Source organism: Pistacia vera, unplaced genomic scaffold, assembly GCF_008641045.1.
Source record: "Pistacia vera cultivar Batoury unplaced genomic scaffold, PisVer_v2 Contig206, whole genome shotgun sequence".
NCBI classification, from domain to species: Eukaryota; Viridiplantae; Streptophyta; class Magnoliopsida; order Sapindales; family Anacardiaceae; genus Pistacia; species Pistacia vera.
This window is the reverse complement of record NW_022196009.1, coordinates 878504-902965: the sequence shown is the minus strand read 5'-3', so window position 1 is coordinate 902965 and position 24462 is coordinate 878504. Positions and strand designations below refer to the sequence as shown.

General features: G+C 36.6%; 3 protein-coding genes across 3 annotated transcripts; 1 reads left to right on the top strand and 2 right to left on the bottom strand.

Moving 5' to 3' along the window:
- Nucleotides 1-4351: 4351 nt before the first annotated feature.
- On the bottom strand, nt 4352-5795 carry LOC116129028 (strigolactone esterase D14-like). Its single transcript, XM_031414768.1, has 2 exons — nt 5343-5795; nt 4352-5247 (listed from the first exon to the last, which is right to left on the bottom strand). Exons 1-2 carry the CDS (start codon nt 5708-5710, stop codon nt 4815-4817), a joined length of 801 nt encoding a protein of 266 aa, XP_031270628.1. The 5' UTR covers nt 5711-5795; the 3' UTR covers nt 4352-4814.
- An 8219-nt stretch (nt 5796-14014) lies between these two features.
- On the top strand, nt 14015-19970 carry LOC116129089 (calcium-transporting ATPase 1). Its single transcript, XM_031414849.1, has 8 exons — nt 14015-14139; nt 14559-14748; nt 15875-15929; nt 16023-17968; nt 18282-18440; nt 18577-18748; nt 18862-19160; nt 19416-19970. Exons 2-8 carry the CDS (start codon nt 14572-14574, stop codon nt 19662-19664), a joined length of 3057 nt encoding a protein of 1018 aa, XP_031270709.1. The 5' UTR covers nt 14015-14139; nt 14559-14571; the 3' UTR covers nt 19665-19970.
- A 2022-nt stretch (nt 19971-21992) lies between these two features.
- LOC116129091 (cyclin-D5-1-like) lies at nt 21993-23891 on the bottom strand. The gene is made up of 5 exons (XM_031414851.1): nt 23658-23891; nt 23479-23565; nt 23082-23370; nt 22862-22995; nt 21993-22748 (listed from the first exon to the last, which is right to left on the bottom strand). The coding sequence occupies exons 1-5, from the start codon at nt 23889-23891 to the stop codon at nt 22539-22541; spliced, it is 954 nt and encodes a 317-aa protein (XP_031270711.1). The 3' UTR covers nt 21993-22538.
- Nucleotides 23892-24462: the final 571 nt, after the last annotated feature.

The window sequence follows — 24462 nt, the reverse complement described above, 5'->3', positions numbered from 1 at the left end:
ATTGTTCTCTGGCCATTTCTACGATATTGCCCGTAAGACATACAAAGATGAAGAAATACTTTGCTTTACAGAGAGAAAAAATGAAGCTCAAATCTATACCTAACTCTCATTTGCCCAACCTTTCTTTTCGTGAAGAGAAGTGTCAATTTATACACTTTTGAGGTCAATGTCATGAGTGTTTTGCAAGTTGCCTTGACACATGAACAACTCTCATTCGTTCTTCTCTTAAAATGAGATAGGGTTGGTATAATATATCTTTGAGACGGTATGGGCTTGATAGGAAATATAATTTGTCTTTTAGGCACTTATTGAGCTGACATCAGAGTGACTTTTTAGGCATAACAGAAGCCCCCAATTTTTTAAAGTGCGTAATCGCACTTTAAAAACTCAGGTCTTTGATCTGAATGGCTGTCACACTGTAGGCTGCAGTCTCGAGCTGAAGAGCTCAAACTATGTTTGGCACGATCGGGTACTGAGAGCTTGGAGCGATCTGAAGCTAAGCGCAATCTGATAACTGACATGAAATGTCCAGTAGATGAATTCTTGGAGGGAGCTAACGTCAGAAGCTCAAACGCACGACTTAGAGGCCTTAAACAGATAAGCCAATTTAGAACAGCCATAACTTTTGATCCGGGAGGAGTTTTGGAGCCCGTAAGATATCCACGGAAAGCTTGTTTTGATCTCTACGTTGTGGCAATAGAGAAACCCAATTGGGCCTATTTTCGAGGCCAAAATCCACCGTTTCAGAGTGTTTCGGGGCTATTTTGAGTTTTCTACGCGTTTTTTCTTACACCAGCAGCTGGTCGCAATATGAGAACTGAGAATTGATCACGATCTGAGAGTTGAGAACACGACCTGAGGTTGTTCGCAATATCAGAGCTAAGAGCTGATCGCGATTTGAGAGTTGAGAGCACGACCTGAAGCTGTTCACAATATCAGAGCTAAGAGCTGATCACGATTTGAGAGCTAGAAGCTGATCGCGATCTAATAGGAGCTCGACCTAAGAGTTTGAGGCAAATGCACACAATCTCAAGTAAACGAGTGAGCTTATGAGCTCAATCAAAGAGCATAAGGAGCTCGACCAGAAAGCGCGGAAGGAGTTCGATCAGAAAGCGTGAAGCTTGATCTGAGAACTCGAGATCAATAATCTGAGCCTACGATCAACGATCTGGCCACGCGATTGGAAAGCTAAAGATCAACGATCTGAACGTGCGATCATCGATCTGCCCACACGATCTGAAGCTGAAGATCAAGATGATCTTAGCATGCTATCAACGATCTGGCCACGCGATCTGAAGCTAAGGATCAAGAAGATCTGAGCGTGCGATTAGTGACTGGCCATGCGATCTGAAGCTGAAGATCAAGACGATCTAAGTGTGCGATCAGCGATCTGGTTGCGCGATCTGAGAACTCTGATGCGTGCGATCAGCGATCTAGCTACGCGATCGGAGAGCTAAAGATCAGCGATCTAAGTGTGCGATCAACGATCTTGCCACGCGATCTGAGAACTCTGATGTGTGCGATCGACGATCTAACCATGCGATCAGCGATCTGGCCACGTGATCAAAGAACTTTGACGCGTGCGATATGAGATCTGGCCATGCGATATGAGAACTCTGACGCGTGCGATCTGTGATCTGACCACGCCATCGGAGAAATCTGATGCGTGCGATCTGGCAACGCCATCAGAGAATACTGACACATGCGATCTGTGATCTGGCCACGCCATCAGAGAACACTGACACGTGCGATCTGTGATCTAACCACGCCATCGAAGAACTCTGACGCGTGCGATCTGCGATCTGACCACACCATCATTGAACTCTGACGCGTGTGATCTGTGATCTGACCATGCCATCGGAGAACTTGGACGCAGGTTTGAGACCTGGGCCACCAAACTGTTGATACTTGATTTTAGACACCAACGACTAGCGCATGCAAAGTGCTAAAAGAGTCTTAGAAATTACATGTGATGGATCCATGAGATTTGAATATGGTGCTAAGATTATATATGTTGTAGAAAATGTAAATAATAGACTAACAAGAGAGGCTTTTATAGTGGTTCGGATGCTTAAAGCAAATCCTACATCCACTGTTATTTTATTGTTCTCTGGTTATTTCTACGATATTGCCCATAAGACATACAAAGATGAAGAAATACTTTGCTTTACAAAGAGAAAGAATAAAGCTCAAATCTATACCCAACTCTCATATGCCCAACCTCTGTTTTCGTGAAGAGAAGTGTCAATTTATACACCTTTGAGGTCAATGTTATGAGTGTTTTGCAAGTTGCCTTGACACATGGACAACTCTCATTCGTTCTTCTCTTAAAATGAGATAGGGTTGATATAAGATATTTTTGAGGCGGTATGGGCTTGACATGAAGTATAATTTGTCTTTTAGGCACTTATTGAGCTGTTATCAACATGATTTTTTAGGCATAACAAGTGGTTACCTCTATTAGCACCCGAGAAAGGATTTAAACATAAGACCTTTTGAATAATACACCTAAAAATCCCTATCGAATCATTCGGCCACCTAGAAATGGTTAAGAAATTTTTTTTTTTTTTTTTTTTTTTTTTTTTGGCTGATAAAGAACCAGATCAAACATGATATACTTTGTAATCACTTAAGAATAATAGGCAATAGGCATCCTCTAGGCTATAGGACATTAATCAGTTTTGTTTGGTTCGTTGAAGGATGTTAAATTCTTAACAATAGGATTATAAAATAAAAACAAAATGGTTTGATAGACCAGTGATCACACAGAGGAGTAAACATTGCCCATGCGTCCCTTCATGTGTTAATGTTAACACTTCCCCCTTCTCTCTATCAGAAAACAAAAACAGTAGCATAGCTGCCACCCACATTGTTTTATGTTGAGATTGGATGGAATGTTTCCTTTTTTTTTTCTTTTTTTCTTTTTTGGCCCAACGCATCAGCCCACAGCGCAGCATCTTAGAAACAATAGAACTTTTGTTTTTGGGTTTTGATACGAAAAATCCTGTCAAAAGTTTACGGCCCCATAACTCTCCTGAGGTTTTAATTGGTATAAGGAAAGGTTAGTGAAAAAATTACACATTGTTATGGGAAGAAGACTTGGATGCTAAAAGAAACTCTAATGAGCTATCTTTATGCATCGAACTTAAACTGTACTCTGGCAGTGCCTATTCACCTGAAGGGACAACAGGCTTCAATTTTAATTGGCCAAACCTAAAACTTGCTGTAATGAAATAGTAGGCATTTATGGCATTCCTGCTAGCGTTAATTCATATATTTGTTGTAGTAAGACATGGTCTAAAATGCTTAACAACCATTTCAATCCATGTATTTTTTTGCCAAATTGTTCCAAATCGAGTGTGTACAAAAAGAAGTGCCAAAAACAGCTTGATCTATAGCTCAAAATTTATTTTAGAATTTGATGAACTCGAGCTCTGTAGAAATTCACCTTGCAGAGTCCTAAATGCCTTCACATGGTTTTATCCCTTGTGGAAAATGGAAGGGCATCTAAATTTGCATTATTAGTTCAGATAAAAGGTTAGTTCAGATAAAAGGTTCTCTTGTTCCCCTTTTTTTTTTTATTATTATTTTTTTTATACCTTTCTAAAGCGAACAGAAGACAAGGCGCACCATAGGGTTAAATTCTTCAGCGATTGCTAATTAGCTTGCTTAAACGATATCATGATAGCAAAAGCATCATAATCAATCAGTACGCGTATTTCAAGTTGCTTTATGAGGAATCAAGTCTGCTGGACAGGCTTTGTTCCTGCTGACCTATCAATCAACTATATTTTTAGAATTTACTTTCTGGACAATAGGCATCTTTCACAGTATAAGTTAACTTCTGCTAAAGCATGATGTCCCCAACTTGCCAATGGGTTCTTTACTTCCCTCTTTAATACAATTCTCCAGGAATTTTTTCCCTTCTTAAAATTGTAAACAATGGTAGATGGTGATAATTGGTAATAAAGCATAAACTTCGAATTAGGTGCTTATCTACCCAATGGATTAATAGTTTATAATATGGAGATTTGTTATTAACAAAGAATAGAATGATGAATAAAATAAATTTCCATTCATTTTTCTCATAAAACAATTAATTAAAAAATGTTGAGGACAATAATGGATTGGACTGCTCAGAAAATCCGATAGAGCAGAACCAGAGATAGAGAATCTCAGGCCATGGCTGAAGCCCATCAAGTTGGTGGGTCGTACATTTTTGGATCTTATAAACAAGATGACACAAGAATGAAGATTCGTTTTGAGTCAGACTAACATTTACATGTATGCGGCGGTTTTTATCTTGTAGTGGTGGAGAGTTTCGCAAAACTAGAAACCAGAGTACCCAATGTACAAACACTAATAACATTTCCTTTTCTATAGATTTCCAAATAAAGACGAAAGTAACAAAAACAGATAAAAAAGAAGAATACAAGAAGGACAAGTCATCACGTGCTGATCACGTGGGTATTCTTATCCTTTGGTAAAGATCATAAAATCCCAAATCCATGGACTAGTGTCCACAAATTCCACCTCCAACCTTACTACATTTCTCCTCTGGACCCACTTAATAGCTCCCTACTGAGCCAGACTTAGGCCCCCACACCCCACGCCTAAAATCAACATAAAACATAAATATGGTTGATTTTCTTTACCAATTGTAGATAGATATCTTTTGATTCCTTTCAGTTATCAGCAATTTCATCAATCAATAATCTTGCTGATAAAAAAGATTATTGATAATATTAAATTATATAAACCTGTCTTTATATATTATAGTAGGAAGAAAATCACCATTTTTTTTTTTTTTTTACCTAAATTCTTGATAGTGCTCGCCGGATAACTGGACCCAGTAAGGCAGGGGCACTCAAGTGTGGTAAATGACCTTCTGTCTTCAAAATCTCCACCGTGGTACGCCCACCCAGATGTCTCCGTAGATATTCGGCTACTGATATGGGGACCGAGACATCCTTGGCGGTCTGAATTATGCAACACGGCACCTTCACTAGGCCAAGGAAGCCCCTAAGATCACAGTTAAATACGGTTCTGCAAACAAATAACGATATGTCTGGCCTCATATTGAATAGGGTCCGGCTAAATTCTCTAACAGCTGCTGGCACGTCTGCCCCCACTGCTAGCGGTGCAAACCCATAAACCCATGCCTCATAATTCCTTTCCATTGCTGTAAACACTTTCTCAATTTCACCTTGCTCAAATCCCCCATGATAATCGTTGTCATTCAAAAATCTGAACGTGTATATTTAAAGTTTTGATACAGATTCGGAGAAATAAAAGAAACCCAAGTCAAACTAGATAAAAAATTGACTTCCTAAATGATTTACCTTGGAGAAGCACCGATAAGAATGAGCTTAGTGAAGAGTTCAGGGCGGCGAATAGACGCTAAGATTCCAATCATAGCGGAAACAGAGTGACCAACATAGGCGCAGCGATCAACACCAAGGGCTTCGAGAATGTTAAGCAAGTCATCAACATAAGCATCAAGAGTTGTGTACCTACTAAAGTCAAAATAATCAGGATTTACACTACCGGCACAAACAAGGTCATAGAGAATTACACGATAGTGGGTGAAATATGGAAGAATGCGTTGCCAGGCGGATTGGTCAGTCCCAAATCCATGGGCAAGTACCAGAAATTTTTCTCCGGAACCTATAACACGAACATGGAGAGCTTCTAAGAGGATGTTGCCCATGAATTTTGGCGATTGGGAAAGCTTGATTAGAAAGGTTGCTGAGAATGGTTTGTTAGATAAGGTACTGTTTATAATTGTAATAACTAATATAGGTAGGAGAGGAAAGGCGTGGAGCCGTGGAGGTTTGTGGCTTGGTTATATAAGTCGTAGTATGTTTGGCACTGCTATTTATACCATTTTAGATACCAGCGTATCTTACGACACCTACATTCTGATTGGACAGTGTAAATGCCACAATGTATTATCTGCTTACTCTAGCCACACTCTTCTTTAGCCTGTCGGCTAATTTTCTTTCTAGTTTGCGTTATGAAAATAAGACCAAATAATCGAAGGTGGGAATTTATGACCTTAACCATAATTTCGACCGACTGGTATCACATAGATCGGTTATCATACTTTCTCACATATATAAACTCCATAATAAATCTTCTGAAACTATCTCTGAGGTTTAATAACCCTAATCAACAGAACTACTCATATCTGCCCATACTTTGAAGTTTGAACTGAACCGCAGTAGCTCTTGCAGTGGGCTCGTGCTTGTGGAAACTCAGATTTATTGTTGCACACTATTCCCATGTGTCAACATTCCTCGGTGCTCTTTAGTTTAATTTGTATACGATCTCAAATCGGAAGTGCAAAAAATTTGTAATTTCCTACTTAACTTTGGCTTGTTCTCAGCAAATTCCAAATTTCAGCCACACTTTTTCTCTCTAATTAAGTCCGAAAATAAGAAATGATAGGATAGCATGCACTCCTCTTGTATTCCCACTTTCCTTCTCACTAAACAAATAAAAGATAAAAGGAAAAAATGATCACCACTTATGTTGTCCACCCCCATATACCGACAGAAAAGTATAAATTTTTTTCTAAACTTTCCGACTAATTTAAAGTTCACAGCCTTAAAAGTAATAAAGTGTAGAGTAATGCCACATGTACAAATTGTTCTCTACAAACTAATGTGGAAACCCTACATATTTGATATATCATCTCCTTGAATTTGTTAAGTTTATTCCTCATTTAAAATTATCCAATCACATTAAAACACATCAGTTTGTATGAAAGAGAAAGATACTGTGTATATATATAGTATTACACTAGTGACATCCCATTGAATTTGCCAATTTTGTTCCTTATCTTCTCAATATTCTTTCAAAAACTTTGAATAGTGACACTGCGATTTTAACTAAAATTTGATGAGATGTCAGTCAGTGCTGCCAGTACCACAGATCGGTGATAGCTACCGTTATAAATTTTGATAGCAGAAAATGCCTGAAACAAACTAAAGTGGTGGGAAAAAAGAAAAAAAAAATGGAAGCTTTTCCCTCTCCGGTAGTCTAACTCAAGAGGATGAGAAATAATTTTCTCCTTCAGTAGTTCTAAAAAAGGTATAGTTTTGGTGTCTATTCACTAGTTTTTTATTTAAACGTAACACAAAGTTTATTTGCTGTTAAACTGATGTAAGATTATACAGCACATGCAACAGTGGAGCGGTGACGTTACTGATGATGAAACATTGGAGCATGCAAGGCAGCTATTAAAAGTCAAGTAGGATAAGAGACAACATGCACAGCCGCATTTGGCCAAGCATCTGAGATTTTGAGTATCTAGTCTAGGTATGCATACAGATTGAAGTGAGTGATTAGTGTCCCACTTGGATAAGCATTGTAGTGAAGGCTATAGCTATACGCTGGTGTGAGTGTATGTTTCTCTCAGAATCACCTTCACGAGTTATATCAGATATAGAAGAACAGTAGGGTCACTGGGTCATCACAATATTGGAATCTGATTCAATGGAGGTAGCCTTCACTTAAAAAAATTATACTGGTTACATTGGATATGGTCCATCTTCTTCTCGTTGCCGCATCCAGCTTATTGGCCAGATAATTGACTTCTCCACTCTTCTCCTCTCTCTCACAAATTTCTTCTGCAACTACTTTTCCAAAGATAAAGCAAAAGCTACCAGAAGCATACTCATCTTACATTACTCTGTGATCTTATCCAGTTACCTTTACTGTGACTAATCAGTATCTAATAAAGTGCCGTCATTAATTAATACTTTACATTTCAATATTTTTTCCAACTGTGTTACCTCTTTCCACAAAAAGTTTAGTTTATTATTACAACCAACAAGCAATCGATTATGAGAAATAAAATCAAGCGTATAAGTCTTAAAGTTACGCGTGGCTCAAACAATCACTAACTCATAACAGTAGCTTCATTGCGTCATATAATTAATGATGGAACCTTTGTTTGTAAATCTTATCTTCTCTAAAGTCAAAACTTTCTCTATAAATCAAATGACACGAGCATGCAAAACGTATTAATTAGTGTTTGCCCTTTGTTTATCTGTACTGTAATCTCCACTGCTTTAAATATGTTTTCACCTGTATATAATATATGATTTAGTTGATGAGAAAATTTAAGAACGGAGCCTTTAGATGGGACCATGGGATTCTGCTGCAACGACTACGAGGAGATGGGGAAGACAAGGTAAGCATCAAACAAAAACCACATCAACCCAATTACTTCATTTGGTTTGAGTGTTAGCTTAGGTAGGCGAAGGAATTCTAAGGAAGATAGCTATATCTCCGTGCAGGCTTTCCATTAAGGAAATAAAACAGGTGAGGACATGACTCACTCACATGAGTTTAGAAAGTTGCATATTAGTCGTGGAGTTTGGGTCCACCAATGAACCCCAACAATTGACATTAATAATGGGCAGTTGTGCACTGGCTCTACAGTACAGTTTCCTACGGCAAGTTTCGGAGAAAAGTCTTCATTGATTTGACGAGTCATTGGGCTTATCTTATCTACACTTTTCTTTTCCTCTTTCCTTACTTTTGTTATTTAGCATCTACATTTATTCGATTTTGTCTAGTTAGAATGAGAATGGTGAGTAGGATAAAGAAGAATGAGAAGCAAAAGGATGAAGAAGACGAAAGATTTGTAAGTTCAATTTCTTAAAGTTATGCAACATATGTACATTTCCACAAAGACTAGTGGTGGTACACCAAAACAATCAAATAGGTTGAGCAAAGACCTTGAGCTTTTTTGTAATGAGGTTCAAGTATCTGATCATTTCCTTAGCTTATTCTTAACAATTTGGTTTGACTTGATACTGTGCGTAAATTGGGAAATTCTATGCAAAAATGAAGCTTCCAATAATATTTTAGTTGACCAATCGATTATATATATCCAAAGAGTTGGCTATTTTTTCTCACCCAAATAATGGTTTAATGATATTTTCTCACTTACAGACTTTTAAAATATAATTTTATTACCCTAATTTATATTCCGACGATGAATAGAGAGCAAACTCAGTCTAGGTTATTGAGGCTTTTGAAGAGGCGAGACCAATGAGTCTTTGGTGGTGAAAGATTAGATTTTAGTGGTTGGGTTTGATTAAAATTTGATTTGAGAAAGGCGGCTATATAAATCCTAATTAATTAAGTCGATGAGAATAGAGTTTAAGGGGTTTTAGTAAGTGATGATTAAAAAAGATAATGATGATGATATGGGATGTCAAAATTGAATATAAAATATAAATTTGAATAGTAAAATGATATTTTAAAAATCTGGACCGAAAAAATTGGTTCACTCTTTTATAAATAATGAATTGTCCTTATAGTAAGACAAAAATTGAAGGGAAAAAACATTGGCATTAGAGACCAATGGGATCCCCTCTGCAGCGTTTGACTTTGGAGTTGGAAGGGATAGATATGTGAAATTGTTACCATCATCGTGTTGCAGTATTATTGGACAAGTAAAAGTAGGCGCTTATTCGTTTTCAATATAAAATTTCGTTACGTGCAATTATAAAGAAGAATAATTGGGTAAAAGAAAAAGTTTGCCTTTGGCACATAAAAAGAAATCTAAAACATTTATATAAATTGTTATTGGAATCCAAGTCATTGTAAAAAGGGGCATCATTACGTAGGAGATTATTACAAGAGAATTTCGACATTATTATATCCACTATAAATCATTTAATTTTGTTTTCCATTTCTATGATGTATTAATTATTCTAAATATTAGTTCTGCCTTTTAAGGCATGCGCCAAAGCAACTTTTTTCCACTTCAACGTGGTTCCCATTCCCAGATTTGAATGTGACACTGACATTGCCATATATATGATGGATCCAGATTCGTGTACCCGGGATAACCATAAGGCAGATTTGTGAGTGTGACCAGCTTCTTCTCAGCCTCAAGTGGGAGACCTCTGTTTCGTTCCACCAGTATGATTTGATTAAAGGTGGTAAACTATTAATCATTCTATTTAACAATTTTATCATTTCTTGTAGGAAATCTGGAGCCTTTTCTTTTGTGAAACATGACTTTCCCTGAAGCTTGGACTGAACTTTCCTGCAGGATTTACATTATATTACAACGCTATCCTTCAATCTGAGTTTGTCTTTTGTCTTGATTATATGATTTTAAGGCATATATGTTCTTAATATCAATCCGAGGACCCTTGCTGCGAACCTCTTGAAAGTAACTAAATGTCAGAAACGAGGCAATAACACCCCGGGCCCCAGCCCCCAAGCCAGGTTTGTAGAAAATTTGTAGCAGTCGTTCTGTCAAAGCTATATACATGCAACAGATATGAAGAAAATTGAAAAGTCTTGGACGTTCTGATGAACAAGAGATGTCCTAACGAAAGTTATGCTTGAAAAAGTAGGGCTAATGTAGAGCCCTGTCAACGTAAGCGATCAGAATTTAGGTAAGTCCTGTAGTCATTTAGACGTAGTCACGTCGCACGCTGACACAAGTGGCATGCTCTTGCCAGTACAGTGGTTGTGCGTCAGATTGATGAAAGACTGGAGACGATCCGCGTGTTCAATCCCTGCACACGTCGAGTAAATCACTCGAGCAGTTGAACAATGGGACGCAAGAAAGGATTTGCATGACAATTTGACCTATTTACAGATTTAGTAATCATTACCTTAACTCATCCCACTATAAATAGAGGGTTAATCTCCCGTTTGTGAGATTAGCTAAATTCTCCCTCGAATAGCACATATATACTCTCTCTCTCTCTTGTAATCTCTTGTAAGTTAGCTCATTGAACGCAACCTGATCTCATCTATTAATATAATACTAGTGGACGTAGGATTCACTTACTTAAACATCTGAACCGTTTTAAATATCGTTCTTCATCTTTTATTCAGTTCAATACCCCCATACACGTGTGTCTTCCGAGTCAGTTAAACATTTCCCATTTGCATTTAGTTGATGTCAAAATCTCGCATCAACTGAAATAATTTAATAATTTAAATTATACACCTGAGCTCGGTTGAATATGACTTGACTCCAAAAACAGCAAAGTGCGCAAGAATTAAAGGATAAGAATAGGAGGAGTGAAATCATAAAGTTTGAGGCACAGTTTGTTCTTGGATTAAGTCCACCAGATTAATGGATTCCTAGCATTTTGGTGTACTGTTCAGTGTGCTTCACAATCGAATTCTTGTTTCACTGTTCTATCCCCTGTCTGATGCTATCTTCTAATAGTCTTATTCATGTGCCTAGAAAGCTCGTTGAAATATGTTTTTGTTTTAGAAATAATTATTCTTTATGTTGATTTTGATAAAGTGGACTTGGGTATAACTCATTTTCAAAAGCTAACTTAAGGTTGATAATGTGGGACCAATTCAACTTTAATACCATCCCTCACGATGGCAGTGGTGTGCAAGGTTGAGTCCAAACCACCATCGCCTCAAACAAACAAACCAATTTGGTTTGTGGGACAAATTAAAAAACCAACCGCATTGAAAAACCGGTTAACAAAAAAAATGGTTCGATTAGAGTTCAAAAAATCGGATTTTCAGTTTAGTTACCGATTTGAGAAAAAATCAAAACCGATTAACTTAACCGGTTTAAAAAAAATATATATAATATATATATATATATATAATAAAAATAAAAATAAAAATATATATTAGATATTAAATGAAAAAAAAAATCTAAACTAAATCCCAAATTCCCAATATCCCTTTTCACTCTCAATTCTCAAAACTCTCCACCGTCAGTCCGTCACCACGTCACATATACTCCACTTCTCCTGTCTCTAGGCGTCCACACTCCACATTACACTGTCGCTCTTTTTCGACAACTTTGTTGTCTTCTTCCAGGCTCTAGTAGCTTCGTCGTCTTCTTCCAGGTTCCAACAGCTTCGTTGTCTTCTTCCAGCAGCTTCGTCATCTTCTTCCAAGCTCCAGCAACTTCATCGTCTTCTTTTGGCAGCTTCGTCGTCTTCTTCTGGCAACTTCGTCGTCTTCTTCTAGCAGCAGGACAAGTCTTTTTTAAAGCGGTTAACCTATTTTTGGGTAAACAAAAAAATCGGTTTCCCCCCCCCCCCCCCCCCCCCCCCCCCCCCCCCCCAACTAGTTCGGTTCAGAAAAGCGGTTAACCGGTTCCGTTAACTGCTTTTGAACCCCCCTACTCACGGAGGAGTGCAAGGTTGGGTCCAAACTCACCATTGCCTCAAACAAAGAAACCAATTTGGTTTTTTAGAACATGATAAAGTGAACTTGAGTAGAATTTCATTCTCAAAAGCTCGCTTAAGGAAGGAGAGAGTCTGACCACTTAAATATATCATAACAACCCATTAACTTGACGACATGAGACAAATTTAACTTTAATAAATTTGACTTGATTTAGATTCACCATATATATTGCCTCTCCTTGTCCTTGGAGATCAAGAGGATGTATCCTCGAATAATTGAAGCTTTAATATGCAAGTTGTTTTGCGTTCTGTAATGGAAAGCCGTGCTATTAACAATTGCTAATTGCCCATGGGCCATGGTATGTTTTGCGCTCTATGGAGAATGGGGTGAAGCCGAAATTCCTTTCATTGATCCAGATGGCCCGAAAATAGGTTCTCAATTCCTATGGTCCAGCTACATTCAAGACATTTCAAGTACCACTTCAATAGAGTGGTGTGGTTGACCGTGAACACATTGACAGGGGATAAGTTTCCTTGTGGGCTTGGTTTGGAGAAACTTTAGTTGGTTAAGTTTCATTATATTGGGCTAATTTGTTAGACCAACTCTAACAACAAATATTAAATTGGTGTAATTTTTATATTAAATTAGCGCATTCTTTTACTATTGCATCAAATATTGTGCTAATAAGAATATTTCTTAGAATTTTTTTATTAATTCTTAATAATTAATTAATTTTACTAATTATTTTTGTATATATTAATTAAATATTATAAATAATATTTTTAATTAATTAATAATAATTTTGAAAATTATACTAATTTAATAAAATTAAATATTTATTAAATGAAATAAACATTATAGATCTGAAACTAATCTACCATAATACTAAATTATTATTCTAGTTTATGTTGTATTTTTTTTTTAATTTGAGTGTTTTTAAATTAGTATTAATTTAGTTTAAGTTATTGAAGTTTAATATTTGCATTGAATGAAATTTTGTTTTTAATTTTCATCATTTTTTAATTATATAATTATGAATTTATTATAAATAATAATTAAATTAACATAAATACAAATAACAAAAATAGAAAATAAAATATGTTTTGTGATGGATAAATAATATCACACTAATTAGTATATATAGATGAATAGTATTACACCAAATTTAGTATGATATTATTTATCTACACCCGTGTGACTTTTAATGTGTGATTAGAGCAAAATTTTGACACCAAAATGGTATCTCATTCGAGATGGCCCTTAGTGACTATCGTAATGCGACAAGGTTAATCATAGAGGATCACATGCACCGACCAAAACCATTTCCATGTCCATGGAAAACACAACTGTCTGTTGTCTCACAATAATTGCTCGAAAACATGGCATCCACTTCGAAGAGTGAGATATTTTAAAAACAAATAAAATACACTGCTCTATTTGATTACTTTTAGAAAGTACCCGATAAACGAGGTCTACCTCCCACCGCCTGGATTTAAAAAGACAAATTCATGAACACTTGTTATTATTACCAAAAAAATTCATAAATATACTTAAGGTTTCTTAATTTAAAAAATATTCTTCTACTTCAGGGAAAAAAATAGCCCCACTTAGAAAAAACAAAAGATATTACTTTAGTCAATATTATATTAAAACTTTATTTAGCCTAGAAACAGTGTACAGTAGAATGAGATAAAATACTTTATTCCTGATAGGAAAATTACACGAATCTGAAGCCCATTTTCAAAGGTGCTCCATTTAAATTAAAAGTGAGTTTATTCATCAATTTAAAATTCAAAATTATAAGGTGGTACAGCATCCAATTGTTCTCTGACACGTCTACTCATGGCCCCCAACCCAATCGACAACAATAAATTAAAAATAGAACGCACGCAAACCAGAATACCATCTGCCGTATATCGTTGGCCACTAACCCACACGGCTGAACTCGCTAACACGTTTCCGATCTAATCAGAGACTCAACTAACAGTACGTCTTCTTGACCCAAGTCTGTGGTTGTGTTAGTCAATAACATTGACTTTAATTTTCAGGCGGAAATAAAGATTGAATGAATTAGAGACTAAACCAAAGCAGTTACTGTGGCAAGGTCTACCTAATGTTGTTGTGAAGTCAATTCACAAGTACCTTTCTAGAGCTGTTTGGAACAGAAGAATAAAGAGCATGTCTTAGTAATCTAAAATCTTCTAAAGTAGAAAATATATATTCCAATTCGAATTATTCACTTTAATGTTTTACACGTTCTTGCTTATTTCCTTTTCACTTTTGGTACTATGTGATACTTGAGCTTTCCCTTTTTTTTTTTTCTCTCTCTTTCTCTTTATTTTTTTTTTTTTTTCTCTCTCTTTCTCTTTATTTTGTTTTAAGACAATTTTGATTTGCGTGTGTAGATAGAGAACAGGGATGGAGAGCTACTTGAACGAGAACTTTGGAGATGTGAAGGCGAAGAACTCATCAGAAGAGGCGCTACAGAGATGGAGGAAGCTCTGTGGATTTGTGAAAAATCGGAAACGAAGGTTCCGTTTCACTGCTAATCTTTCTAAGAGATTTGAGGCTGAAGCTATTCGTCGCTCAAATCAGGTTTCAGTTCTCTTACTATTTTTGTTTATTGATTTTGAACACTAAGTTTTTCCCGTTTTGGTAAAATATTTTGTTTGTGAGGAATTGTAGATGCAATGACAGTAATAAGTTAATATATCCTTGGATCGTATCTCTAATCCTGTTTCTATTCTTATGAAACTGGCCGACTCAAATATTTCTGCTTCCTTTGATATCCTTGGGGATGGAAAGTTGAGCTTATCTTCAGCATATTTTTAAATAGATCTCCTTGATTACATGTTATTAAGTTTATCTATGTATGATTCGAGTTAGAAAATGTGTCAGTGGTTGCAGACTCTGTCCTTCCGTGCATTAGTTCACAGGGTGACACTAGAAATAAGCTAGTTCAATCGCAAGATGTAAGCTAAATCCTTTGCAGCATGTGGATGAAATGTTAGCTAATGGATGAAAGTTGTGTATAACTTAAGTTGTGAATTTATTAATGAAGTTTCCAACTTTCAATGTTTCAATTGCGTGTTGTAGTAGATAGCTGGTGCTGGATTGACCATTATTCTACTCTTGGTACATGATTTGGTGTAATGTTAGATACAGTGACCTAAGTGACTTGGCAATTATACATCTTAACCAAAGCTGATGGCCTTTGAATATATGGAGAAAGTAAAATGCCAGCAACAAAATAGCTTGGTCACTGTTATCAGCCTGTGAAACAGAAGTTGGTCGAGTGGAAATGCGGTCATGTTATTGTGCAGTTCTATCAGGAGAATTGATATAAAAGAGTTGTGTTATTCAGAAGCAGTCAGTTGACCATTTCAAAGTGAGGCTTGGATAGCCTGTTCTGGTAACGGTCAGGATGCTTTGCCATGAATATTTTTTTCCAAGGCAGTTGTTTTATTAGAACTTATAATTGCATGTATTTGAGCAAAATCGATGCTACTTGGTGAATAACAAAATCAGGTGGGGTATATTGTGGTTTCTGGATTCTGTTGTAGCCTCTTAAATTACTAGATAATGATAATGAAATGGTTAGCATGAAATATTTTAATTAGAAATATAGCTTCTATAAAGAATAAGAAAACAGAATATGTGAAACTTGAATTTTTTCATGTTCTCGCTTTTTAATGTTCTTTCCCAACCTTTAACATTTTAGGAGAAGTTTAGAGTTGCAGTTTTGGTTTCACAAGCTGCACTTCAGTTAATCAATGGTATGAATCTTCAAAACTGGTCAAACTTAAAGGTTGAGATGTTCTGAGTTTTTTCTCCTCTTTATTTCGTGTAATACCCCTGAATGCCTACAGGTCTAAGTTTGTCCAGTGAATACACTGTGCCTGAGGAAGTAGAGGCAGCAGGCTTTCAAATATGTCCTGATGAGTTGGGATCCATTGTAGAAGGCCATGACATCAAGAAGTTCACAATTCATGGTGGAGCCGAGGGTATTGCAGAGAAGCTCTCCACATCAATCTCTGATGGTATTTCTACGGCTGAGCAATTGTTGAATAAGAGGAAAGAAATTTATGGAGTTAATAAATTCACCGAAAGGCCAGCTCGAGGATTTTGGCTTTTTGTCTGGGAAGCCCTCCAGGATATGACCCTCATGATACTTGCTGTTTGTGCGGTTGTCTCACTGGTTGTTGGCATAATAATGGAGGGATGGCCTAAGGGTGCCCATGATGGGCTTGGGATTGTTGCAAGCATTCTGCTTGTCGTGTTTGTTACTGCCACAAGTGATTATAAGCAATCTCTGCAGTTCAAAGATTTGGACAAGGAGAAGCAAAAAATAACTGTGCAGGTCACCAGAAATGGGTTCAGGCAGAAGATCTCAATATATGATTTGCTTCCTGGAGACATTGTTCATCTTTCCATTGGAGACCAGGTCCCTGCTGATGGGCTTTTTATTTCAGGGTTTTCTGTGCTGATTAATGAATCCAGTTTAACAGGTGAGAGTGAACCAATTAGTGTGAATGCATTAAATCCTTTTCTTCTCTCTGGAACCAAAGTTCAGGATGGTTCGTGCAAGATGCTTGTTACTACGGTTGGGATGAGAACCCAATGGGGGAAACTGATCGCTACTCTTAGTGAAGGAGGAGATGATGAGACCCCATTGCAGGTTAAACTTAATGGGGTGGCAACCATCATTGGGAAAATTGGCCTCTTTTTCGCTGTTGTGACTTTTGCTGTTCTGGTGCAAGGATTATTTAGCCACAAGCTGCAAGAAGGAACACACTGGACCTGGTCTGGAGATGATGCAATGGAAATATTGGAATATTTTGCTGTTGCTGTTACGATAGTTGTGGTTGCTGTTCCCGAGGGACTCCCATTGGCTGTCACATTGAGCCTTGCTTTTGCCATGAAAAAGATGATGAATGAGAAGGCTCTTGTCCGCAATCTGGCTGCTTGTGAGACAATGGGATCAGCTACAAGTATCTGTAGCGACAAGACTGGTACGCTAACTACTAATCACATGGCTGTTGTGAAAGCATGCATTTGTGAGGAGATCAAGGAGGTAAGCAACTCTAAGGAGACTCTTGGCTCTTCTATTCCTGCTTCGGCTTTGAAAATTCTACTTCAATCAATATTTAACAACACTGGTGGAGAAGTTGTTAAAGGAGAAGGCAACAAAACTGAGATACTGGGGACGCCCACTGAAACTGCTATTTTGGAATTTGGCTTGTTGCTTGGGGGAGATTCCCAAGCAGAACGACAAGCATCAAAAATTGTGAAAGTTGAACCTTTCAACTCTGTGAAGAAGCAAATGGGAGTAGTTATAGAGCTCCCTGAAAGAGGATACAGGGCACATTGTAAGGGTGCTTCTGAAATAATATTAGCTGCATGTGACAAGTTTTTAAACTGTAATGGTGAGATTGTACCGCTGGATGAAGCAGCCGTCAATTATCTAAAGAATACTATTGACCAATTTGCTAATGAAGCTCTGCGAACTCTATGCCTTGCTTTCGTGGAAATTGGAGATGAATTCTCTGCTGAAGATCCTATTCCCACTAATTGTTACACTTGTATTGGCGTTGTGGGTATCAAAGATCCTGTGCGACCTGGTGTTAAGGAATCTGTTGCAATCTGTAGGTCAGCTGGCATTACTGTTCGGATGGTCACAGGAGACAACATAAATACTGCAAAGGCTATTGCTAGGGAATGTGGAATTTTAACTGATGACGGAATTGCAATTGAAGGCTCAGAATTCCGGGAGAAAAATGATGAGGAATTGAGTGCACTTATTCCAAAAATCCAGGTGCATTTATAATTTCAGTTATGTTATTTTAGCGGCATTTTATTTTTATCTGAAACTGGAAGGAACATGAATAGTTTTTTCATTGCCATCATTTTAGTACACTTTTTTTTTTTTTTTTATAGGAAACTTTGTGTTATGTATTACTGTGTTTTATTTTTTTTTTTTTTTTTATAGGAAACTTTGTGTTATGTATTACTGTGAAAGAAACTTATATAGTGGATCAGGTATTAACTGCTACAAAACCAACCCATCTAACTAGGGTCTGACCTGTAGAGATATGTTTAGCAACTAATATTTGTTTCTACGTTTTCAGGTCATGGCTCGATCTTCACCAATGGACAAGCATACCCTTGTGAAACACCTAAAAACCACTTTAAAAGAAGTTGTTGCGGCAACTGGTGATGGTACAAATGATGCTCCAGCACTTCATGAAGCAGATATTGGGCTAGCAATGGGCATTGCTGGAACAGAGGTATATCTTGAATGCTACTTTGCTATTTTTTTATCTGAAAGGCGTTTATACTGAAGTTGTGATATTTGAGAAATTCATTTTTTCTACTATGAAAATTTCCTAATTAATGGTTAAAACATTTTTGTTCAATCTGCAGGTGGCAAAAGAGAGTGCTGATGTTATAATATTGGATGATAACTTCTCTACAATTGTGACTGTGGCCAAATGGGGACGTTCAGTTTATATTAATATTCAGAAGTTTGTTCAGTTTCAGTTGACTGTCAATGTGGTTGCCCTAATTGTTAACTTTTCTTCTGCATGTTTGACAGGTAAGTAGACCTTGATCTTGTAACTTTCCAGCAGATTTATAACTTTTTCATACTGCTTTTCATGAATCAAAATTGCTTTTTCTCTTATGTTTTTGTGTTGGATATATTTTCAGGAAATGCTCCCCTTACTGCTGTTCAGCTTCTATGGGTCAACATGATCATGGATACTCTAGGAGCACTGGCTTTGGCTACAGAGCCTCCTAATGATGACCTGATGAAGAGATCACCGGTTGGTAGGAAAGGGAACTTCATCAGTAATATAATGTGGAGAAATATTTTGGGGCAGTCTTTATACCAATTTTTGGTGGTATGGTATCTTCAGACAAGAGGAGAAGCAGTTTTTCATCTTGATGGCCCAGATTCAAAGTTGATATTAAACACGCTTATTTTCAACACTTTTGTGTTTTGTCAGGCAAGTTCTGGTTTGAGTTAAATTGGGACCAATAGCCATATTCAGTACCTTACGAAAGTAAATCCAGAGAATTATTTCCAAAATTTTCAATTTCATTTATTCAGCTGTGCATACATTCATTTATTATATTATTCTTTTTTAATTCTTCATTCTTTTATATATTGCACTGTTTCTTTTGCTATAAACGAAAGGATAGCATGCTTTTTCAAAATTTATACTTCGCATATGAGACTCACACAAAACCTATATCTTCAGGTTTTCAATGAGATCAGCTCCAGAGAGATGGAAAAGATAAACGTCTTCAAGGGCATACTGAAGAACTATGTATTTGTGGCTGTTCTCACTTGCACTGTGTTCTTTCAAATAGTAATCATCGAGTTTCTGGGTACATTTGCCAATACATATCCTCTCAATTTGCAGCAGTGGTTTGTTAGTGTGCTTCTTGGATTTCTTGGAATGCCAATTGCAGCTATTTTGAAGTTGATCCCTGTGGGATCAAACTGAGATAATACAAACCAACAGGGGTATTATTCTAACCAATTTGTCAACAATCTTATTTGTGAATTAAGTTTCTTTCATTCCCCCTAAAAGAAAAGAAAAGCAAATGATTTTTTTTTATCTTCCTTCCCCAGATTATACACTAGTATTATTGCTGGGGCTGACACAGGTTTTTTACAAGTCAAAGGTTAAACTTGCTCTGAAACTTCTGACCAATGAGCTTTGTAAAATTATTTCAGTTTGGCTTTCGAGCCTTCTGTTTGATCATAGAATTTGTACTCAATATGCGCATCGGATTTTCTTTTGTCTGAATTCCTAGTCTTGACTAGTCTCGTCTTTTCATATTGCTATGTGTTTAACAAATGAAACAAGAGGTTAGATGACATAGATTAGTAAAATTATTTCAGTTAGGCTTTCGACCCTTCTGTTTGATCATAGAATTTGTACTCAAAATCATAGAATTTGTAAAATTATTTCAGTTTAGCATTCGAGCCTTCTGTTTGATCATATAATTTGTACTCAATATGCTCGTCGGATTTTCTTTTGTCTGAATTCCTAGTCTTCGCTAATCTCGTATTTTCATATTGCTGTGTGTTGCACAAATGAAACAAGAGGTTAGTTTAGTTCCCTAACCTGTTTTTAGGTATCGTTTTGTCATTAGGATTGAGAATGACTTATCTTGCTTAACAATGGAAATAAATTAGCCAAAATGTTTAATGGTTCATTTTCAAATGGTTATTTTGATCCGATGATTGATAGCCGGTTGAATTCAATCTGATATCTTCACTAGCAGTATGAGAAGATGATCAAACGCAGCTTAGTGACATTCTGCTGTGTTCAATAAATTTTGCCTTTCAGTCTTTCACCATCCATCCTATTTGTCTGTGTACCTCTCTGGGCAATTGAATTTTGGATATTTACAGAATCAAGAAGGCTGTTAAACTGTTAACCTAATATGACTGGTCATTAAATCGAGAGACTCTCAAGTCTCAACTCAAATTGGGAATAATGAATTTAAGAATTGGCTTAACTACTGTTAAGTGGAAGAATTCATTATTACTGTACTGTTTAATATTGACTGGATATCGCAGAAAGGGTAATGGTATGATGGCTATTATCTAAATATTGAAACATCATTTTAATAACTGTAAACTACCACAACCTGGCTATATCCAACGACTGCATAGTCCAACTACTTGGAGTGTATAGTTGCTGCCTGTTGACAGACAAACTTGAATGGTTGATGCGAATCTAGTAAGAGTATTTACAGAAAGATATTAACCCTGAAACTGAACACGAAGACTACGCTATGAAAATTGTAAGGTTGCCCAAAAATAAAATATCGATTACAAAAATATCTGAAAGTCGGGCAACAACTGAGCAAATGAAGTGTTTCTCGAAATAGCCAGATCACCATTATAATGCAACTCTCAAGCGTATAGTACTGTATAAAACTCGCGAAACCCATCCCTGGTATTTGTATTTCCCTAAGCATTGTAATTGATTGAAGCATAATATGCAGCAAAACAATCTGTCATGCTTATATTTAAAACATTCTTAATGGGGTTCCTCACTGTGTGCCAATTTGTTGGCATTGGGAACTTTCCTTTCAACGAACAATTGTACATGTACTATGGACGGAATCACATGACATGTTTGGTGTTTCCATAGTAACTTCCCATCATTGCTGAAAAGACTGGACACACACAGAGAGGGAGAGGGAGAGTGAGCTAAGAGACTTGAGATGAAAGCAATAAGTTCTGACATTAGCTATAGTCAAGTTAGGCATTTCTGGACCCAGCTAGTAAGTGTACCAGAGGCAGAAAAGTATTCGTTGCTAGTCTGACTGCAGAGCTGGAGTTCTATCTGCCAGATATTCGGTTTTACCCAAGAAATCGAGGGAAATAATACTTGCTTTTTTGCTTCCATTTTTCTTATTTATTATTTATATTATGTTGGAAAAGGCGATGCTAACAGTAGCAAAAGTAGCGAAAAAGTTAGCAACATATTTTATTTATTCAGTGATCTTGAAAGACACTCTGGATACTGAATGTGTGTGTGGTTAGTGGTTATAGAGCTAACATAATGTATTATGAGTAAAAAGATGTCATTATGTGTTGCATTGTCAAGTTAGGAATAGAAATGGACCTGGAAAAATGTAGCTGCAGTACACAGTACACGGTATAATCAACATAGAAATTCCTTTTGATTCCAGAAACAATGTCTTGGGTTTCATGACCCCTCAAACCTAAATACTTTGACAGGGAAGAAAGAGCAGGGCCCGCCCTTAAAGGCATCCCCAAACATTCAAACAAATCCAATCACAGTCATCTTTTATAATACTTTTCTGATGGCCAACATGCAACACAGATGCATCAAATCACACAAACAGAGTTCTTTCTTTCCCCACTTACTCAACGTTCTTTGTTACCAGCCTTTCAAAGACACAAGAAAGCATCCCAAGCATCCAATCAAAATGTAGGATTCTAAGAGACATCTTAAACCCATAAATAAAGAAACCAAGAAAGGGAAGACAATTAAATACAAAGAATGAAAAAACAAGGAGAAAAAAGAAAAAATATATATATAATAAATTGAACAATAAGTAACCAAGAACTGATTGCTTTACCAGTAGCCATTGAAGACCTTTCTTCTGGCGTCTTTTTTACCTTGTAAAATTGGTGTAATAACCAGAAGCTTTTATATTATATGTAGACTTGCTTTTATTTTCTCTGTAATCTCTCTTTCTTCTTTCTCTGGTTGTTCCTTGTAAAGACTAACACTCGAACAGTAAAACAAAGTCCATGTAGTAATAATTGAAAACACTCATTTAATTATCATTAAGGAGCCATTTGATTTAACGCCCAAAATCCATTGTCTCTAGCAGAATCGCTTCTCATTTGGTATATCACAACTTTGATCACTATCATCGAAAGCAAACCTTTTCCTCTTAGTGCGAACAGCCGAAGAAACTGAGGAACTATCTAAACCAGTGGTTATGCTCAAAGGGTTTGGCGATAGATCCGGCGACTTTACAGAATTTTGCATCTCCAATTTCTGCATTGTACTGTAGCACGCCAACACATCTTCCTGTGACAGAAATATCCCAACAAGATGTTTAACACCCCTGGATCATATTATTATAGCAGACTGATTCATCTAGTCGCTAGAAAATGACAGAAATAAATTAGTAAGGGACTCACAATTTCAAGAAATCCACAATATGATATGGAATTAATCTTCCACTCCAATGCTTTTCTTGTGAGTCTTTGATCCAATGCCACCAAGGTGGCAGCTGCGGCTATAGTAGACGGTCGATAATCCATTAAATTGATTTCTGTAATTGCCAAAAAGCATAGAGAAATATAAACCAAATGAATACAAAATCAAGATGAAGCTAAACTCATATATTCAAGAAGAAACCTCTCATTATAGCAAATATTAGTGTCGCAGTCCTGGATATGACATCATTTGGTGGATCCTTGCACAATTTCGTGATGAAGTAATGAAGAAAAGTAAAGGGGGTGATTGATCCCATTCTCCAATCCAGTGTTGTCAATACCAAAAGCTCCATTTTCAGAATCACTCTGCTCTCGAAATTGTATTCTTCCAATTGAAACTCTGATAGTGCTGGAACCTTTATCTCCTCCATCTTAGCAGCCAGAGAAAGGCATGCTACTGATAATAACTTGATTGCCCATGATTTTTCACCCTGTACCAACATCATCAACTCAACTCAAAAACAAGAATGACCAATAAAGAGCATTAACTTTCAATCAAAGTTCAAAAGTCTTTGGCATTATCAAATAATTAAACTTACATCAATGAAGAGTTTGGAAAGGAATCGATCGAAGTATGTAACTGATAAACAAGCTGTTTGGAAGTGAAAGCCAAACACTGCTCTAGTCTGCGCTAATACAAAAACAATCATAAGTAAAAAAATCACAAAAAATGAACTTAGCTCAATCAAAGCAAAAGAAATGGGCTGTTGAAACTAACTTTAAGAATCCATTCAACAGCTTCCAATCTGGCACATCTAATTTCTTCATTATGCACCAAAGATTTATCTTTTTTGTACCCAAAGCTCATCTCTTTATCACCCAACACTTTCATATACTGATCATCTAAGACACTGTAATCCTTTAAGTTATAAAAGCTGCTTTGTACTAATTCTTCATTCAGAAAAGTTTCACTTTCTTGACAAAGAAGCTCAGAGAAAGAACCATCATCCATTTTTATTTTTCTATGTATCCAAACAGATAGAAAAATATATATATAATCTAACAAACAGTATCAAATGATACATTATTAAGCATAGTTTGGAAAGAGAAAATGAGGTTGACCACCATGTGATGAATTGAAAGATTGAACAGAGAGACAGAAAGATATGGAGATGAAGATGGAGAGGTAAAAAATCTAGCCCAAATGGGTTACTGATTAAACGGTTATAGATTGAACCAAAAAAAACAAAAGAGTCTGGTTGAGTTATATGCATCTGCAATTGTCTTTAACCTCAGATTGCGATATTCATATTGCAGTAAAAAGCAATTTATTTATTTATTTAAATGTATATTTGGGTTGGGTGGGGCTTGTGTTGTCACTTTGGGATGACCGAGTTTTGACTGAAAGAGTGTGAGTGGTTTCAGGGCAAGAACAGAATCGATGTTTGCTGGACGGGAGAGTGTAGAGCGTGTAATACACTGTCGAATAAGAAGTGAATGAAGCATTGTGAAGTGGGTACCGTACATGGGGTCGTACGTGAAAAACGCACCTTTTTGTTGTGTACTCCTGATCAGTCAAACAT

Bases quoted from the DNA above. Each gene is read 5' to 3' on its own strand.
- LOC116129028 (XM_031414768.1), bottom strand. From the start codon at position 5,710: ATGGGCAACATCCTCTTAGAAGCTCTCCATGTTCGTGTTATAGGTTCC. The intron at 5,248-5,342 runs GTAAATCATTTA...ATACACGTTCAG, and splicing joins CTTATCGGTGCTTCTCCAAG to ATTTTTGAATGACAACGATT.
- LOC116129089 (XM_031414849.1), top strand. From the start codon at position 14,572: ATGGAGAGCTACTTGAACGAGAACTTTGGAGATGTGAAGGCGAAGAAC. The intron at 18,749-18,861 runs GTAAGTAGACCT...ATATATTTTCAG, and splicing joins TTCTTCTGCATGTTTGACAG to GAAATGCTCCCCTTACTGCT. The intron at 19,161-19,415 runs GCAAGTTCTGGT...CTATATCTTCAG, and splicing joins ACACTTTTGTGTTTTGTCAG to GTTTTCAATGAGATCAGCTC.
- LOC116129091 (XM_031414851.1), bottom strand. From the start codon at position 23,891: ATGGATGATGGTTCTTTCTCTGAGCTTCTTTGTCAAGAAAGTGAAACT. The intron at 23,566-23,657 runs GTTAGTTTCAAC...GTATTAGCGCAG, and splicing joins CTGTTGAATGGATTCTTAAA to ACTAGAGCAGTGTTTGGCTT. The intron at 22,996-23,081 runs GTTTCTTCTTGA...TGGCAATTACAG, and splicing joins AATATTTGCTATAATGAGAG to AAATCAATTTAATGGATTAT.